This window comes from Onychostoma macrolepis, chromosome 25 (genome assembly GCF_012432095.1).
Source record: "Onychostoma macrolepis isolate SWU-2019 chromosome 25, ASM1243209v1, whole genome shotgun sequence".
Classification (NCBI taxonomy): domain Eukaryota; kingdom Metazoa; phylum Chordata; class Actinopteri; order Cypriniformes; family Cyprinidae; genus Onychostoma; species Onychostoma macrolepis.
Window position 1 is genome coordinate 17398812 of NC_081179.1, and position 20354 is coordinate 17419165.

The 20354-nt window shown below is 37.3% G+C and overlaps 1 protein-coding gene across 5 annotated transcripts in view; it reads right to left on the bottom strand.

Moving 5' to 3' along the window:
• scaper (S-phase cyclin A-associated protein in the ER) overlaps positions 1-20354 on the bottom strand; it is a 109051-nt gene that overhangs the window by 27741 nt on the left and 60956 nt on the right. For all 5 annotated transcript variants that reach the window (XM_058766562.1, XM_058766563.1, XM_058766560.1 and 2 more), the window contains 3 exons: positions 19025-19140; positions 6123-6246; positions 2120-2340 (listed from right to left, as the gene is read on the bottom strand). In XM_058766562.1, the coding sequence (XP_058622545.1) occupies positions 2120-2340; positions 6123-6246; positions 19025-19140 (461 nt within the window). The remainder of the gene's footprint in view (positions 1-2119; positions 2341-6122; positions 6247-19024; positions 19141-20354) is intronic.

Consider the following 20354-nt stretch of genomic DNA (forward strand, 5'->3'; position numbering starts at 1 on the left):
ATCCAGGCAACATAAGCCAAAGTGATCAGTCACGATTAGGTTCCGCCAAAGGTCTAGCGGACCTGGATGTGACTTATTCAGAGTTTTTCCACCAAAAACAAATTAAATTCTACAAATTCTGACTAATATCATTTGGTTTTCACTTTATTTATTTATTTATTTTTTTACATCGGACAGATACTGAGAAAAATATGACCATTTTATGGATCCGTGGCCAGCTGTTAATACCTACATCGAGCCTTGCTGGTCATATGGGAAATGCAGATTTGAATCTGGTCTTTGTACCACTTCTATTCCCCTCATAAGTCTGTTTCCTTTTTACTTTTGCAGTCAATGAAAAACTAAAAAGGACAAACACCACATTTCCTCTCTGCAGTTTTATTTTTGGTGATCCAGCCACTACTTGGTCTGTTCCGGCCATGTCTGTAAGGTCACTCCACGGTCACTGCACTGGGCTTGAGACTGCTCGTGTCAAACAAATCATGGGAGGGAACACTGAGGGATTGTGGGAAGCTTGGGATTCTTAGCAGGCTGGGCTGTCTGCCTTTCCTCAGAGAGCAGGGGAAAGCCCAGCACTGGCGCTCTCCTCCACACTGCCCTATTCTAATGCAGAGTTCAACTTCAAGTCGTACACTTCCAGAAGGGAATTTTGGCTGATGTGAAGATGAAAAAACTTTGGTTTAGAGCACGGATATAAGGAGGAGTTTACGGCTAAGTTAGGAAAGAGGTGCATCCAAGAGCATACTCCACCCAACAAATGTGCAGAAAGCCAGGTCTTCATTAACTCTTTCAACGCCATTGACGAGATATCTCGTCAATTAAGAGACAACGCTTCCCCGCCACTGACGAGTTTTTATGGCAATCCGTGTTCTAGGTGTATTACGGTAAGGAAAGCCCTAGCGCATGTCCTGAATGAGTTACGGGACTTCCGGGTCTTTAGGGTGCGAAAAGACGACGATCGGCATAAATGGAAGGATCAGAGAAAATGTAGATCATAGCCTATGTAGATCATGCTTTGACCATTTTGAATCTGATCGGGACGATGTAGTCAGTGAGAGAGATGCATTTACAGACACAGAAACATATGTAGTTGTAACCGATCCGTCGATCTGAATAGGGGTGTGTGTGTGTGTGGGCTCTATCTATCTATCTATCTCTGTGTGTGTGTGTGTGTGTGTATGTGTGTGCGTGCGCATGTACAGTATATGTATGCATATGTATGTATGTAGCCTGTGTGTGTGTATAATCATATGTATGTATATGTTTGTGTGTTTGTGTCTGTTTGTTCAGTTTATTGAATGCAATTTAAATTATTCATATAATTATTTACAGGTGAAAGAATATGACATCTGAATGTATTTTGCATGAAAATGCACTACTTTGATAAAAATGCATTTTTCTCAGTTTTTTGTCCAAAATGTTGTATTTTTGATGGTACCCACCTGCATTCAAATGGTGATAAAACATGAACACATGAAGATAGAATAAAATAGTTGCATTTTTTTTGTTTAAAAGCAGAGACTTGGTTCTTTATTTTGATATATAATATGTTCTTATATTCATAGCAGAAAATATTCTGAGGGCTGTCAAATTTAGGTGAAAATCATCAAAAATGCTGGCAGTGGCTGGCAACTTTTTTTAAAAACTCTGGTGGGGAAAGAGTTAAGTGCACAAGATTATTATGTCATTAAATTGGAGTAGACTTTTGAACAAATTTCCCAAATTGTCTGTCCAAGCTAACCTCTGGATCCATTCTAAGAGGTCATTCCATGCACAAGGGATCTCATTCCAAGATTTGAGAAACTCGTGTATTTTTACATTGGAAAAAATATTGTTGCTAACAAGAGCCATGTCATGTATTCCTGCCTCCATTCGCCTGATGAGCAGAAGGTGAGGTGTGTGGAAAAGGGAAATGAAAAAGGCAAACTTTAAGACTGCAAAGTAATTCAGGTTACTCTGTGTACACTTTGTACTTGTTTGGCTGATTTTAAACCAGCACTGTTGTCCAAAATGAATGTGATTATGTAACTTATGTGTTACTCAAACACTGGGCATCAGATTAGCATGCAAGAATCTGAATCAGGAAGAGTCATGGAAAGAAAACATATAAAGCAATAACCTGATGAGATCTTGAGTACGTGTGCTGAAGTTCTCGCTGGCAACAGGTCTGCTCTTGGCATCCGGAGTGCATATACGTGGAGCATCTCCATCCAAATTAGGTGGGTGCAACTGCCCCAGCACTGTGGCGACTGTTTGCAGAAGTCCTGTAGTCAAACCCTCAAAGATCTGCTTATTGACACTGCGGCCGAAGATGGAATTGTCCTCATCTGGCACGAAGAGCTACGGAAACAGGTATAGATGTGTTAGTCGGCATTGATGGAAACAGAAAAATCCATTGTGAGAAGTAGTCACTACCCTGATACTACCAAGAAAAAAGACAATGGTGTCTAGACACGTTGGAGCTTTCAGGTTTCATCAAGAGCTACAGATGAAACATCTTCGTCAACGGCTCTCAACATGTCTACGAGCGTGTCAAACATGGGAAGGTCTAAAACTACAGTCATGTTCAACAACTGTAGGCATTTTCTTTAAACTCTGTTTAGAGCTTTCATACAATGTTGTTACCATAACTTACACCATTAAGCTGCAAATCCTTCTTTTGCTGCAGTTTACAAAACACACAATCATATTAATTGCATCCCTACAAGATGTACAGTATTCAAAGCAAACATTGAAACTGATTTGGAAAGGTCTAAAAATACCTTTTTAAATTTGCAAACACTTGCTCAACTGACTGATGGTTGCCTCTTACACCAATCTTGGCAGTAACGGACATCTGAGATCACTCAACAACGACCCGTGCTGGTCTCAATATCCGGCCCAGCACTGTTGCACAATAGACAGGGTCATTTAAACCTCAGCTTGCATTTTAAAACATGTCCAATTAAAGCAGAGGGTGCAAATAAAAAGGATCCTGTCCTCTTTTGTTTCCACGCGCAAGCCATTAATCTTTGGTTGGAATCCTGATCCTCTAGCGCATAAATAACTACAAGGGTGCTGCTCTATTATTCATCAGCTCTGGGTTATAAATTGGTAGTTACAACTCAAAGCGACATTGTCACTGGTGGCGTGCCAATGGCGGGCATACGAGAGGTATTCCCTTGTTGGCGGGCACCACTGGCAGGCTTGAGAAAGATGGGTCATGTAACAAGAATAGGAGCAAGGACAGGGAACATAAATGGATTTTTTCACTCAATGTTTATGCATCAAAGAGTGAAGCTTGCAAGGGCAATAACGTAAACGGTCTTCTTCCATGATCATCTTCTTTCACGCCAACTACGGTCACAAACAGAATTATAATGGCGAGTTTATAGCTACCTACCCGAACCTTGAATAAAGTTTGTTGCCGCCACAGTAATGCAAGGATGCATATTTAGCCAGTACAACTGGACCGTGCACATTTGCATTTGCCAAATACCTACCTAAGAGTATGTTTCTGGCCAAAAAAGTAATTTATAGTCTGCATATACTTTGGTAATTTAAAATTAATAAAATAAGTTGATTAATTAAAAAATAAAAATGCTTATATTTAAAAGACACTAATGTTTTCTATTCTATTTTTATTTATTTATTTATATAGCTTGATAGATAGAAGTAATATTGATTTAATTAAAATAATGTAGAAAAATACAGTAAAATAAATGCTTGTTTTAAAAAAAATAAATTTACATTTTAAATAAATTAATGAATTAGTGAGTGAATGAATAATTAATAAAAAAGTAATTCTGTAGCATATTTATTAATTTCCCAAAACATGACCATTTTGTTATTATACAATTGTATGCATCATATATAAGGTTAAATGCATTAAAGTGGTTTTAGACTACTCAGACGTCAATGGTTAAAGACAAGAAACACAAACAGACTTTAGCACAGGTACAGCCCATGTTAAAATGGCAGTTTTTAAAGAGGAGTAGGTTAGTATGCTGAGAGAGCAGGCAAAACCAGCTACATTCTCCACAAATCTAATTACAGAGAAGGGAAGGGTAGACGCCAATACTGGCCACACTGAAACACACACACACACACACACACACACACACACACACACACACAGATTAACTGCTACATAGGTCAGCTTGCAAAAATAACTTGAATATCTCTCTTTACTGACTTATTTACACTTCACTTGGGTGACTATTCTGTCCGTTTATATCAATCACATGTCAAATAATCAGCGGGCTGACTGACTGTTGTGTTGAGTTTGAAATAAACCCCTGTACCCCCAGGAAATATTATGGCTCTTAGACTGGGACGCACACCGACTGGGGCTTAATGATTTGCCAAACCAATGTTTCTTGCACAAACACACACCCATAAGTCCTATATAACTCAGTCACTGGGTCTCATTCACTAATTGAATGCACATATTAAAATGTTACAATTACAATGCAATGTGTTAAACTTACATATTAGTAAATTAATAAAACTGACTCCTCATTTGGTCCCCACATTATGTCACAGTAACAAAAATGAAATGGGATATGTTCTGCATGAAAATGCAGCCAATTATGTGTAATTTGGGTCTATATATATAAAAAAGTGTGTTAGCACCTGTTGCAAATTCAGTGGAAAATGTTTCTGTTGCTGTTTATAATGTTCTTTTCAATCAATGCCGAGAAACTTACATAAACACAACCCCATTGGCATCTGTGTGTCTTTTCATACTTAGTCTCAATGACATCTTAAAAAGCTCGAAGCGTAGCATGCACTTGGTTCTGAAACCCCCTTTGCCAAAAATCAAAGGACAGGATGGTGGGAGAGAAAGATGGGGGCATGCTGAAGTACAGACAAAAAATAAGGGACAGACGCAATGCGAAATGTGATTCAGCAGTGGAGCTTTCCCAGAACTTAAGATGATTCAGTGAGTCATATAAACAAGAGAAATGTTGTATGTATTAAAATCCATTTTGGCGCTTGCTTTAAACTGGTAGATGAGCTACATATGCTCTGGCAAGATGAACAAGACAGAAATGACCCTTTAAACATGACAAACAGCACTTCAGGCCTTTAAAAGCTGAAGTGGAAGTCGCATCCTAAAAGTATTAGTTCACCCCAAAAATGAAAATTCCATCAGTTTTTGCTCTCCTTCATGTCGTTCCAAGCGTATGACTTTCTTTTTCAAGTGGAACACAAAAGGAGATATTTTAAACAAAGTCCAGTTCCCATTTATTATGCATCTCTAAATAATTGATAAAAAAAACAAAAAAAAAACAAAACAAAAAAACACACACTTTACAATTTTCTGGTAAATAATTTGTCTGGTAAATATTCCTTAAAAATAATGTTTTAATAATACTATTATAATTAGTAGTACTATCATTACATTAAGTAATATATTTCTGTCACAGTTTCTTCAAGTTTAACAGAACCAAACTTATTTATGACGGGTTGTGAAGACCTTTAGGTTTCTGTTTGTGTATATGACATGACTATAGTTTTCTCACAAGAAACGTAAATGCGAATGCAGTGACTCTCAGAACAGTTCTAGATATCATGTTCATGTGCTCATATATTAAGGCAGCAGAGGCTGAAAACACTGCCAGCATCACGTGCGCTTCAGTATTTGTGTAGTAAATGAAACCGCATGTCTGCACCATTCATTCACAGAGACGCGCAGAACTTGCAGGATTCATATTTGAAGAGTCTTTTTGCGGCTTAATATTCACAGACACTAGTCTATATCGCATTTTGATTTAACTGTACTAACCTACTTTTGATTTATTCATCCAAAATTTGCCAAATTCCGTGACATTCTGCGTTATACGGTAAATTTTGTTTTTATGACCGGATCCCACGATTCCGTCTGCATTTTCCGCATCGTGGAAATCATAGGGCTCTACATTATGTGGACACAGGCAGTCAGGATATTTAAATTTTGGGATGCACAGAAGAAAGTAAGTCATAAAGCTTTGGAATGACATGAGGGTGATTTTTATTTTTGGGTGAACTATCCCTTCAAATGACAATAGTGTAGTGACATAAAGTGCATTTACAGGCACATAAAGATCCTAAAACAGAGCAGGATGAGGCAAACTCAAGCTTGAGCCACTAATACTCACTGTTAACTGATGGAGGAGAAGGTCCATGAGAAAGGTAATTTTGTTGCTGTAGAGAACATAGGAACAGTTGTTGTGGCAGTGTACACAGGACAGGTAATATGTGTTCACGGCAGTGCAGAGGGACCTAAAGAGAAAGAGAGAGAGGAGGGATTAGTTTTTAAAAGCCGAATGCTTCTCCTGTTTTGAGGTTTCCATCTAAATGATCAGGATACAAAGCAGGCCCCATATAAACATTTCAGGGTTACTCTGACTCGCAGTGTAAAAGATCGCCAATCAGATGAGCCGGGTTCTCTGCCGTAATACAGTAAGGTTATCTGAGGAAATTGACACTTAAAGCTCAGTGTGAACATCGCATGCAATCCAAGAAGCATGACAACACTTGGAATATTACGCTCAAGGGAGTTTCTCTCAAGAACAGCTCCTTACGCAATGCTGAGGAGTAAACATGAGATGTGCCCTAATGAGGGCTCAGTCGCTCACAGAAAAGAACGACCATGGTATTAGTATGATTTTTTGGTCACACTTTATTTTAAAGTCCAATTCTCAATATTAACAAACCATTCAACTCCTAATTTGCTGATTATTAATAATAAGGTAGTTGTTAAGTTTAGGTATTCTTAGGATTAGGGATGTAGAATATGGTCATGCACAATAAGTACTAATAAATAGCAAATGTTAATAATAGGTATGCAAATAAGCAACTAATTAATAGTGATAATTGGTCCCTTAAAGTGTTTTTAAAAAACAAAACGAAATGAAAACAAAACACAACACTTTTTAAACTGCCACGGAAATATGACGCTTTAAATATGATGATCTCCTTGGAAGGGACCTTGTAATCAAAACCCATTTATACAGTAAAAATGATTTAAATATAGTAATATAAAAAAAAAAAAAAAAAAAAAACACACACACTACCTTTCTTTTTTTTTTTTTTTAATAAATGCATGCAGCTTTAAATAGATCAAAAGTGACATTTTAATAAAACATTTCAAAATAAATTCTTACTATTCATTAAAGAATCCTCAAAAATTGCATCACGGTTTCCACAAAAAAATATTAAGCAGCAATTGTTTTCTGCACTGATAATAAGAAGAAAAGTTTCTTGAAACAACAGCATTAGAATGATTTCTGAAGATTCATGTGACACTGAAGACTGGAGTAACGATGCTGAAAATTCAGCTTTGCATCACAGGAATAAATTACATTTTAAAATATATTAAAATATATATTATAAATGTACATTAAAATTGAAAAAATTATTTTAAATTGCAATAATATTTCACAATATTACAGTTTTTACTGCATTTGATTTAAAAAAAATCCGCCTTCGCGAGAAAATTCTCAAAATCATTTTTAAAAACGTAACCAACCCCATACTTATATATAAAATACGACACCATGGCATTCCCACTGCACCGTAGCACTGCCACAGCTCTTTATTGTAAAGGATCTTACAACCGACTCAATTAGATGAAATGGAGAAGAACTGGATACCAAACATCTGCCTCTCTTTCACGTTTCCACCATCTCTTTCTCCAACTCGTTTTCTCTTGGCTCAGATAAGAGTCTAGCCGTCAGCGCCTTTGGGCCAGCAAGCCACTGTCAGTCAGTCAGGCCTCTGTATTTTGTCTGTTCCACACCAGCCCGAGAGGAGATTAATGTAGCTGATAACTGACCAGTCACTCCGCTCCCACTCCAGACCCCCAATCCACCCCTCTTCCCAACCACCCCTTCATTAGTTAATATTTTCTGACAACTGTATATTTTATCCCAAAGCAGAGTGGCGGGGCCCTATCTGCCGTACGGACAAATGGAATCTGACTTTTCTTTTTCAAACCAGGCCATGTTTACTTCCAGCCATAAACATTTTGATATCCACCGCAACCTTCGCCATCTGTTCGGCATTTTCAGCCAAACCGTATTGGCACTCGTAATAAAAATAGCGCAAGCCTCGAAGGCCTCGGCCTGTCAATAACTTCCACCCGGCTGACAAAAACACCAGTGTATATTTTACCCACTGGCGGGCTGATCAGGGAGATAGTGGTGCGAGTATTGACATAGTGGTGTAAAAGCGTCAGACATGCAGTATGAGACCGCAGGGAAAACATTGTGCCTGGTCTGCTGGGAAAGGATCCAAGTATTCCCCGCACGCCTCGTAGCTTTGCACTTTCAAAGCCGCTCGATCGTGACCCGTTATAAAAATCGTGTGTACGTGCACCGTTATTAATCGACAAGTTTTCACCTTGTCCGAGCGGACGATAAACACGGTTGACGAGGGTGTTGAAAGAGGTCTTGTTCAATTAATACGCAACGTCTGGAAATTGCTCGACGGCCAACGGAACATTGATTCACCAAAGCGTAAATGCTGAAGTGTTTCCTTTGTATTGATAGAAGGATACCGGGGAGTGTAACGGAGCTTGGGGCGAAAGGAGGAGGAAAGGAAGGACGGATGGTCATGGGTGAGTGGAGTGATACACCAGGCTCTGTTCAGTCAGGGAAGGGAAATGTGAGATCCCCTCCAACCTGTGCACTCTGGGCAGCAGACCAGGACTGCTTCAGCCACACTGATTTTCCACCATAGCGTCAATTGTGCAACTTTAAACAGTTTTTTATTTTTTTATTCTTTCCATCAAATGCTCAAACATTCTCAATGTGACTGTTGGAGCGAGCAGGTTTTGGCTAATTGAAACCTAAAACATCCTCCACAACTTTAACATCTGCGCTCTACACTTTTTAAGTACAGGAAATTATGTCTCATCTCTGTTTGTCATGGAATTCCAGGTATCCATATTGTTTCTAGGCAAGTTTTTAAAAGGATAAGTGTCAAATGTCCAGGCAAGGATTGAATGACAGGCCTCAGTGTCAAGGTTCACGTCGGCTTCTCAAATATAAACAGTGGATTGAGGGCTTAAACACAAGATTATCACATTATTGTAGTACCGCATTATTGTACCGCATTATAACATTATTGTAGTTAGCACCGAAATTGTGCTAACAAGTGTGAAAAACTATTTTTAGTTCAGATTTATAAAAGCTAATGAGCTTAGTTATAAACAATTTTACTAGTTGAAAAAAATAAATAAATAAATAAAATCTCTACCCCAAAACATAAAATTTATATAAAGTTTAAGTATTAAACAAACTGATCATTAGAAATGTATATTTTAATATTTAAAATAAAACAGCCAAGCTACATACATGAAACCATTCCATAAAAAGTACCAAATTTAGAATACTTTTGCGTTATTGAGCTACAAACTCTTGCATGAGCTCATAAAATATTCACGGTAAACCTGATCTAGACGCACGTTCACAGGGTTTTTGAAGGTACGACCGAGGCTATCTGATGCCTGTCCAGTAACGTGTGGGGAGGAATGTGTGGAGTGGGGGTGGGGCAGCCCCAGGTGGCTCGCATGGTTAAACGGCAGATTATAGAGCACACGACTAATTTCTTTACACTAATCTTATTAAAGTGTAAAACAGCTGTCGACTAGCCAAATCTCAACACCAACCCCCAGTGCTTGCACTGAACCCCCGGTATGAAACAAATAAGAGCATTTGGGGTAAAAAAAGTAGCAGCAGAATGTCAGGAAAATGCTACGCAAGTTAGGAAGTTAAGCTACCAAACAAGTTGCTCTACCTAGCTTTTGTTAATTGTAAAATGCACGTACACATGAAGTGCCAGAAACCGAGTTTGTCACAAAAAATGTCAGACATGTCACGAAGAATGAACGCTAAGCATAGCTACTGATTGAAATCTCACTTGGCTAATCACCAGTAGTGATGGAATATCACATTAACTCACCTAACTGCTTGTAGCACTTTGTCAGATAATTATAAAAAATTACTTGTTTGTCAGCTCTGCTAATTGTCAAAAGCAATAAAAACCATTTCAGCCTGTCTAGTTTAAAACTGTTTCTAACACTTTGTAAGTGATAAACGTATAGTATGACAATTAATAAGCATTAACGAAGACTACCATAAGTTATTTTCTAATTTGTCAAAAAATACACAATCACTTCTGCAGTATGATGAAAAAGAAACCATTTTGGTTAATGTGATCGATATCCGACAATAAATGAGAGCTACCTATAGCTCCTTGTTTATCTCTGTTTGCCATAAAAGGAAACAAAAATGTGACAATGTCTAAATTTTAGACATTAATAAACTAAACTATCAAATCTAATAACCTATCAAACAAGTATCTATGTCTAAGGCTTTATTTTCATATGAATTAAGTTTGCCATCTCTTCTTAGTTAAAAAAAAGCACAAAATGATTTCTTAACGTTTTAACTTGTGCAGTATGAAAAACACAATTTTGGTTAATGTGACATCTGGCCATAAATGAGCGCTAACCACAAAAGTGACAATAACGCAAAGTACAGTGTCTAAACCATTTTTGGCATTACTAAACTATTTTGCTGCTGTTGATGAATAAAAGGAGAGAACGATCTAGTGTCCATTCATTTTCATATGCTTTTGACAGCATTAAGTGCTAGAACCGGAGATGTTTTTTTTTATACCACAATAGTACATGTATTACGGTGATTTAGTTGCAGAAATGTGGTTGGTTGCGGCCCGTTCCCATTTATCTTTGGGTGTTTATCACATTGAATATCCAAGTTTTTCCTTTCATGCTACATCAGTATATTCTGCAGCTTTTGATGATAAAATGAGCATGAAATCAAACAACAGTTGTGGTGATGTGGTTCGTACACATTTTGTTTTTTATATGAGCTTTGTCAGCTTACACAGACACCTCATCTACCTGCTAAATTGACTGCGTTAAACACCTCATGCTGCTACTGTCTGAGTAATAGGAAGTTTTTTCAAACCATCCATCATCTTAAAACCCGTTAGATACTTAGAAGCTGTCACTGTCCTGCTTGAAATGATATCCTTACACCCCAGCCCACTGCTAGCCATAAACCGGGGTGCTTTTCCAGCTTGCTCTCCTCTAATTGACGATGATTAGCATGACATCCAACACCGGCCCGCCGCGCATGGCCTCTGCCTGTCTCTCCCCGTGACGATGACAGCCTGCGTCAAAGATTTTGAGGAGCAATTTGGTGAAGTGCCATTGTAGTCCATCTCAGGTTACTCGAGAAGTATGTAACACTGCCCCACATGTGCCAGGTCGTCCCCATGAGCACGCGGCATTCCTCTACCTGAGTTGATCCGAGATTCCCTTGTCGCGAGTTACGTTTTGACAACGTGATGTGAGCTCTGCCACAGGCCACCAGGTCTACAAACAACAGGCATATTGTTAATCTGCCCATAATGAAGCATTATCTTGTAGACATAGGATTAAAGTTGCCTAGCTAACCAATGGAGATAGTCTCTATAGTGCTGTATTGCACAGAAGAGGAAAAGAAGGGCCACCGAGAGAAAGAGTATGCTAGATGGCAAGAGATAACAGCTAGAGAGCTGCAGATAATAAGCACTGTGATCTCCTCACCTACTCAAACTGGCTTAACCTCGGCTAACCATGAAAATCTGCCCCCCCGATTAGTCAATGAACACAAGGGGTGCGGACTTGCTTAAGGTGTGCCACAGGGCTCCGTCCTCTACACCTTGCCTTTCTCTATCCCCATTCACCTCACCCCCTGAGGGCTGCTCCTCAGCTTGGGTGGCCTCTGGCCTGGATGGGGGTCATTGGACTGACCTCTGGAACTGAATTAACCCATTCTGAAATCCATAGGCTAGCTCAGAGACAGGGAAGCAGATGGCTAAGAAGAATTCGAGATGAGGGGGAGAACACCCCTAGACTGTCTGTCTGGCCTAAAGTTGCCGTTTCTCTGCAAGAAACATCGGCATGATCTTGTTCTTTAGAGACAAAATGAACATTCTTTAAGAAGGTAAAGATATCATGTTATACCATTTAAAGCACTGCACAAACAAACCTGGACATGGCCAGTAACACAAATGGTGAGATATGTAAAGGTCTCGGAGTGTCATCCATGTAAATTGGCTATCAAGCAGGAAAATAGGCTTACTTGGGCCTGTAGTTCACATTTCCAAATCTGTCAGCATAATCCCTATATTTGCATTTCACGCTTTTATTCAAAGCAACTGACAGCGCATTCAAGGTATATGCTTTTATCTATTATGCTTGTGCCACATTTTACCAATTGAGGAAAGTGTAAGACAGTAGTGTCCAATCCTACTTCTAGAGGGCCACTTTCTTGAGTTTAGCTTTGACACATCTGCCTGGAAATTTCTAGTATTTCTAAATTTGATTAGCTGGTTCAGGTGTGTTTAATTAGGGCTACAGCTAAACTCTGCTGGAAGGTGGCCTCCAGGTGCAGAACTAAACGCTCCTGGTGTAAAGGTAAGCTAAGACTTCGACTGCTAGTATAACGTCTATACCCGCTTTTCGACAGGAAGTGGTTAAAAAAAAAAAATTTTGAGGGACAGAAAACGGATCTGAAGCCGATGAGAAAAGGTGACGAGCAAATCCGCCTGTCAAACAATCCTTCCTTTCATTGCAATCCAAATGACATTTAATTTGATTCTACCGTTGATCTTTCCTGATATCCTGAATGATTCCAAGACACCCATTCGGCCCGCTGTTCCACAAAAGGCTGGCCATAAGCTGGGGCAAAAGTCCCGGCAAGCTGTCACGCACCACACGGCGTGCACACACACATGCGCGCAGATAGACATGCCACATAATGGCATCCTGAAATGAAACCACTTGGAGAGAGCTTGCGAGAAGCTTTCACTGGGCACATTTAGTCATCATGTGACATGGAGGTTGATGTGACAGGCAGTGGCGCGTCAATGCGTTCACTTCCACTTAGAAAAGTGAGACAGCCGAAGTCGAACGGAGTCGGGCAATCAGTTTAGTAGTCGCAAGTGCTCTGAAATTTCACTGATGTGTGTAAGACCTCAGTGATTTCCTGTTGCTGTTCAGAAGGAGTAGTTTTACTAAAAGTCATTTGTGAAACTCATTTAGGAGTGACCTGTGGACTTGTGAGTGTGTGTGAGGCTCTAGGGATGAGTGTGACTGGATTAAGCTCCATTCTGTAAGAGAGGGGACTGTGCGCTGACAGCAGTCTGGTCCAGTGCCCACCTTACAGCACTGACTTCCCCTCTCCTCCTCACCAGTGACCCCTACTGGGAGACAATGGAACTTGTCTTTTCCTGGATGGACTGAAAAACTACATTAAGCCTGAGTGTAAATAAAAATTCCTACTAATGGTGAACCTGACCACCTGGTCCCAGACAAATGTTGTTTTGGAAGAGTAGAGGTTTGAGTCTTAATGCTGAATGCAATTTATTTTTGCCCATAATCTAGAACACAGCAGTCATTGTGGAAGCCAAATGCCATATACTAACACAGAGCATTCAACTAGCTCTAGCAGCAGCTGAGAATAGTAGTTTTGAGATTGGTCTCCCTTTACATTTTGGGAGTAATGCATAATCTTCTACTAATTTAAAGGTTGAAATGTCACTAAATACATTGTTTGCAATGTCATCATAGACCAGTCTGATGCCTAAAAACACACCTTCATAACAAATGCACACATCAAAAGATAAGTCCTTAAAATAGTGACCCAAATCTCAAATCCACTTCTCTGTTCTATGAACGTAAATGTTTCCTCATAATTTTAAACTGAATTAATTGACAAATATGACAACTCTTGATTGTTCAATTAGGAAATTGGAGTTCCGTATAACAGTTTTCTACAATAACACTTAAATCACTTTAATTTATTTGAATAATTTAACTTCTAAAATATAAATTAAAAATTATAATTATTATAATTTCTAACTTTACAAACAAGCATTTGACAATTGCAACATAAATCACATACACAAGCACTGACCGACCTGACCATTTAATGCTCCCTTTTACGTCAAAATCTCGTAATATTTAAAAGCTAGTGAGCAGGTTAACGTTCAGGTTGTTGCATGAGTTTCCTGGGCCGGCTCACTATCCTTGGTTTACTCATGCAAACAAAATGGCCTTCCTGCTCCAGACATCCGACCCCATTTCCTTCTTAGCCGTCGATTCCCTCCAAAACACTCAGCTCCAAGCCGCAGGGTTGCACAGGGACATTAACGGAACCTCACTGTGGAATTAGCCCATTAATGTAATGCTAACAAGATGGAATCCTTCTCCCATGGGGGTAATATTACAACGGCATCTCCGTAGTTGTTCTTTTTTGTAAATCACTCAGCTTATCTGAAAGGAGGCGATCGATACGCAGCATTACAGTAAATAGATAAACTAGCGTTGCTGTAAGGGTTAGCGTCTGAGCCAACCATTATAGCGTGCAGATGAGGGGGAACGATTAGCACGTATTTGCTTGCACCGTGCCCTTCACAGACACCTGGTGCCATAGCAAAAGTCACTGCTGACAAGAATTCATGGAGACAGATTGTCTTCCAGCGAATTGTCTAAGCTTGCAATTTTAGTGGAAATTTAATCAATTATTTGCAAAACTGCAGTAGTCTGGTATTTAAGAGCTTTTTTGCGGTTCTTCGTTCATGAAATTTCCCAGAACTTGCTAACAAAGATGTGGATGATTTTTGGACATTTTCCACCGATCCCAGAGCGACCGGCCAGGCAGCGCCATCAACACCAGGGCAAGCCACCTGGAGCTCCACTCACTTCTTTGAGAAGCTAGTGGAAACATGCAGGAATAATCTGACCCCTTAAAGGTTATCACAGGTTCAGCACCGTATAGCCTTAGGACACAGAGAGAGTGATAAGAAGAGAGATGAGGTGATTCAAGGAGGAGAAACAATGTAGGACACCGAAAGAAAGTAGAAAAAAAAAAAAAACATTATGCAATACTGACTCAAACCTGTTGTGTTCTAACCATTAAGTTGACAAAATTACAATGTATATCAAATCAAAAGATTACTTAATATTAATAAAATTACATTTAAAAATTCATAGAAACTTCCTCTCCTCAAATTGTGTATGTATGTGTATGTGTGTGTATATATATATATATATATATATATATATATATATATATATATATATATATATATATATATATATATATATATATATGCATGGAAAATACTAAGCAGCACAACCATTTCTTTTTATTTTAAATCTAAATATAATCCAAATATAATAATTATTATTATATTTTCATGTACATATACTGCTTAGCATTGCTGTTTATTGCTGATTGTTATATTGAGGCATATTAAAGAAAATATCAAATACTTATTAAATATGTTCATATAGTGAGAAAAAATGAAAAAATTGAGAAAAGAGCATTTCATAATTATTTATTTTTTCTAAAAATAAACAAAGAAAAACACCCTTAAAATTAAACAAATTATTTATATATTTAGATAGATAGATAGATAGATATAGATATGATCTATATCTATCTCAAGATATAACACTGAAACATATTGAGACAGGTTAAAGTAATATCGAATATTACCCAGCCCTATTGGTGTACAGCTGAATTAGAAAATATTGTATATTATTAGTTTTTATTTTATTTATGTCTAAAAATTACTTCCTTAATATTGCTTTACATTAATATTAAAATAAAAATGTCCTGACCATTTTTGCACATACACTCTTCTGTTAAAAGTATGGAAAAAGGGGGAAATATTAAGCAGCACAACCATTTCCTTTTATAATTTTAATATATAAAATATATTACTATCATCATTATTATTATTTATATAAAAAATTAAAATTCAACATTTCTTATTATATTGGGACATATAAAAGAAAATATTAAATACTCCTTGTGTTTATTCATTCTTTGTGTTTATGATTCATTTAAGATTTGGTTTAAAAAAAAAAAAAAAAAAAAAAACACACCCTTAATAATTATATTAAGCAAATACATAAATATCAATATGATATTTAGAAAGCTGAAACCTATTGAGACAGATTAAAATTACTAAAATTAAAATGATCATATCTATATTGCACAGCCCTAGTTGTGTATAGTTTTTTTTTTAATTATTTTGTATAAAGAACGCATTAGCTTGCACTGACACAGCATGGAACATTAGAGAGTCAAACACTTATTCACTGATAATTTGGATCTAAGGATAACCATTGTACTTTGCTTCATGCTTGGCAGAGGACTTTTCAACAAGTCAAGACAGGGCTGAACCTCTGTCATGAAAGTGAGGCGACTCTTTTATCCTCGAAGAGGGACCACTTCAGCATTTGATTGGACAGGACGTGGGAGAATGACAGAAATGCCTCAGAGATCTTTACCTCCTCCTGAGCGTGTCAAGTGGATCTTTCAAAACAAGAGAGGAGGATAGCGCTGGATGTGTTTGCACAGCCTGACCCAACATGCCACAAACACACACACACACACAGGTTAAAGTAACCGTTCACAAAAAACAAAAACTGCCATTATTTACTCGCCCTCATGTTTTCCCCAAACCCTTAAGTTTTTTTTTTTCTTCCATGGAACACAAAAGAAGAGATTTTTAAAAACGTGCTGCTCAGTCTTTTCAATGAGGACTGAAGCTTTCAAAATTCATTAATGATGCAAAAGAACCATAGAAGTAGTCCATATGCTTTCTATTCTAAGTCTTTTGAAATATAACTTTATGTGCGGTACAGATCGAAGTTTAAATCATAATTCACTAACAATTTTCTCCTCCGGTGAGCTGTTAACGGCCATGACTGGATCAACGAGTCAGTCAGCTGAACTTGAGAACTGAATCGGTCTGATTAGTGAACAAATCATTCAGGTTTTGTGAACTGGATCAACCGATTCATTCAAAAGAACAATTCATTCTAATTATCTAATTTTTGTCTTTTTTTTTTTTTTTTATAAAAAATCTAATGTACTCGTTTAGATAACTTGGAATATTCATATAAAATACTTGTATGTGTTATGTTTTATTTTTTTAAACATTAAAACTCCAGTCCCCATTCAGTGTAAATGCGTGGAACGACAGAGCGGACCCGTTTATTAAAATTGTCTCCTTTCGCGATCCATTAAAGAAAGAAATTTGGGTTTGCAGTGACACTAGCATGTAAATAATGACTTTGTTTTTTATTTTTTGGGTGAACTAATCGAGTCGAATGCAATGCAATTTCAACCTCTTCAAAAACTGAAGTTCATAAAAATTCATTATAATATTAAGGCCCACTTCAAATTTTCTGGAATTAATGACTGAACGACAAGGAGGCGCAGAGAACGAGAGTGAGAGTATGAGAGAGAAAAATCAATAAACACTAGATGGCCTGTAAAAGCATTATAAATATAAGTAGCATTTCTCCATTAAGGGAGATTTGGAAAACAGCAAATGCTAATGAGGAAGGCAAAGAGGCTATTGAAGTCCATTAGGAGCTCTCTCTAGTGAAAATAGCCGCTCTCTGAGGTTATCTACTGGCCAACGCCACTAGTTCCAGACCCACTATTCAAACCCGACTCCCATTTCCAAGTGACGGATAGGACAAATGTGCTTTCTGTATACCAGCGAGGGGCCAAGGGAAGAGTGCAAAATGGATGATCCAAAAGCAATGCTTTTGATTTTCTAAACAAGGAACATTCTTATTCATTATAAATTTATTGTGATGCAGAGCGCTGGAAAGAAGGGAAATGACTTCACAGCTGAGCCGGAGTCACTTTGTGGGATTGGAAGGAGGCCACAAATCATGATCAGAAGATGACAAAATATTTCGGAGTTTGTGAGCAAGAATAAAAAGTGTTTTGTGTTTAAGAGGACAGTTCATGCAAGACTTTAACAATTCAGAGCTGTGGCCTAGCGGTTTCCTGATCCCAATCCTGCCAATTTCATCATCGTTTATCACCATCACAGAAAAGGCCAAATATAGGATTTCTAAAGAAAAGACTTTTGAGTATATTTGATTTAAGAAGGGACACAACTATTTTAACATTAATCGCATATACAACACAATAAAATTTGCTTAGAAAAGTAAGAAATTGAAGATAAATTCAAGACATTATATTATAGTGGCAGATGCATCTAATACAATTCACAAAAAGTTGAATTGCATTGTGTCACGTGATTTATGAGAGTCCATTTTATAAAAACAGTGAAAATGTTTAAAAAGGGTGTTAAACTATTTATTTTCACACCAGCAAGGCTAATGGTGAATTCACACATTTAGAATGAATACAAGTAGTGTTGGGAAGGTTACTTTGGAAATGTAACCGGTTACAGATTACAAGTTACCTTGTTTAAATTGTAAGTAGTAGTGTAACTAATTCAATTACGTTATTGAAGTAAATGTAACTGATTATACTTGATTACTTTTCTAGATTTCTAACAAATGTTTTCAACTTTTAATCATTTTGAAACATTTAAAGCAGGCAGTAGTACTCAACACTTGATTACTGTCAGACTTCAGAAATCCTTCATCACTTGAATTAAGATTATAATTTAATTTTAAAGCACAGCCACCACAAAACAGGTGTTAGCACCTCTTTTTACTTTGAGATCATTCTGAGGTTAAACACAGATGTAACATCATAAAATTGTTTAATACATTGTTTAATGTCTCTTAACTAGTTGCTTATTAGCATGCATATTACTAGAATATTAGCCATTTATTAGTACTAATTAAGCACATATTAATGCCTTATTCTACATCCCTAATCCTACCAAATACCTAAATTTAACAACTACCTTACTAACTATTAATAAGCAGCAAATTAGGAATTTATTGAGGGAAAAGTCGTAGTTAATAGTGAATGTGTTCCCTATTCTAAAAGTGTTACCAATAAAGCGTATAAATAAACCCAAATAGGAAATAAAACTGTTATCGAATAAGCATGTTTAATACTCTATGTCCTAAACTCCTGAAAGAGAAAAGTGCAAGAGCAGTCAATGCACTATTGAAAACTATTGAAAAAAAAAAAAAAAAAGACATTATGTGAAGTTGAACCTGTGCTTCTAAGTTGGTACTCACTTGAGAGGAATACGGGGTACTGCTGTGGGACTGCAGGCCGTGGTGACAACCTGTAGGATCTGTTCCAGTGCAGACAAACCCCCTCCTACCTGAAACGCTACCTGATCTGCATTATTCTGAAAAAGAGAGATAGGGACAAGAGAGAAACAGTCAGAAACATGGAGAGGCGAGCAGACTCAAGTATCACATTGTTTTGGCATTGGTGGTATCCTCTCATTGCCCACCTCCTGATTTCTAGAGGGGAGCTGGAGTGAAATTTGAAGCAAAGTGATCCCCAGAGAATTCCTGCTAAATCTCAAAAGTGAACAACCCTTCCCAGCCCCCCCACAGCAACCAAAAACCAACGCAAGACAACAAACGCGCATATCTGCACACAAAGCAGGGGTGGTCTGGTTTGACAAAGAAGAGCTTAGGGAATACATAGAATGAGTCAAAATGTAGACTGGACAAAAAAAAAAAAAAAAAAAAAACTTTTACGTCACAAATTCACAACTGAGCCAACAGTATGCATGAGTCAAAGACTGTTGAGACAGTCAAAAAAGACTGAGAAAAAAAGAAATAAAGATAAACTTTTATTTAAAATACATGCACAAAGTTCCTAGGAATGTGATCTTTGCATTCATGAAGTGATTTTGAAAAACTCTTATACCATTTTTAATAAGTTTCACTATGATGATTTTAAGAATGTCATGTGGTGCAACCATGTAAAAAGCGATATGTTCCTTGTGAGAATACGCATTTGAATATACATATTTATAAATATAAATTTTATATATTTTTTTGAAGTAAAATGTTTTTTTTCCCCAAGTATCATGAATTAATTCATTCATAAATCATTGCTTTAAGAGAGTTACACCACATATTTTCAAAATATATATTGTATGTGTGTGTCTTCATATATACATAAAAACATACACAGTACACACGCACACGTTATATAAACAAAAACTTACTTTGGATGTGATTAATCGTTGCCCAACACTATTTACAATCTAAACTAACCTTGCCTCTTCATAAAAAAGGTCAAATTATCTGATATTTCTAGAGACTTGTTGACCTTGACACATAGTAATGAGGGCCTGCAAGTGTCCTCCTTATGATTCCTGTTATTATTTTCTTTTCTGCATGTTGGTTACACCAAATGACGTTGAACAGTTTTTGCAAATATTAAACATGCAAATAATAACAGATTATGCCAAGCTACTTAAGTTTTTTCTTCGTTATTATATCAGAACAGTTGTATCCCTCCCTATAAAAACTGTCAAAATAAAAAAATATGCTCACTGAAAATAAATAAAAAGTATTCAGTAACTGTGAATAAAATTTTAAA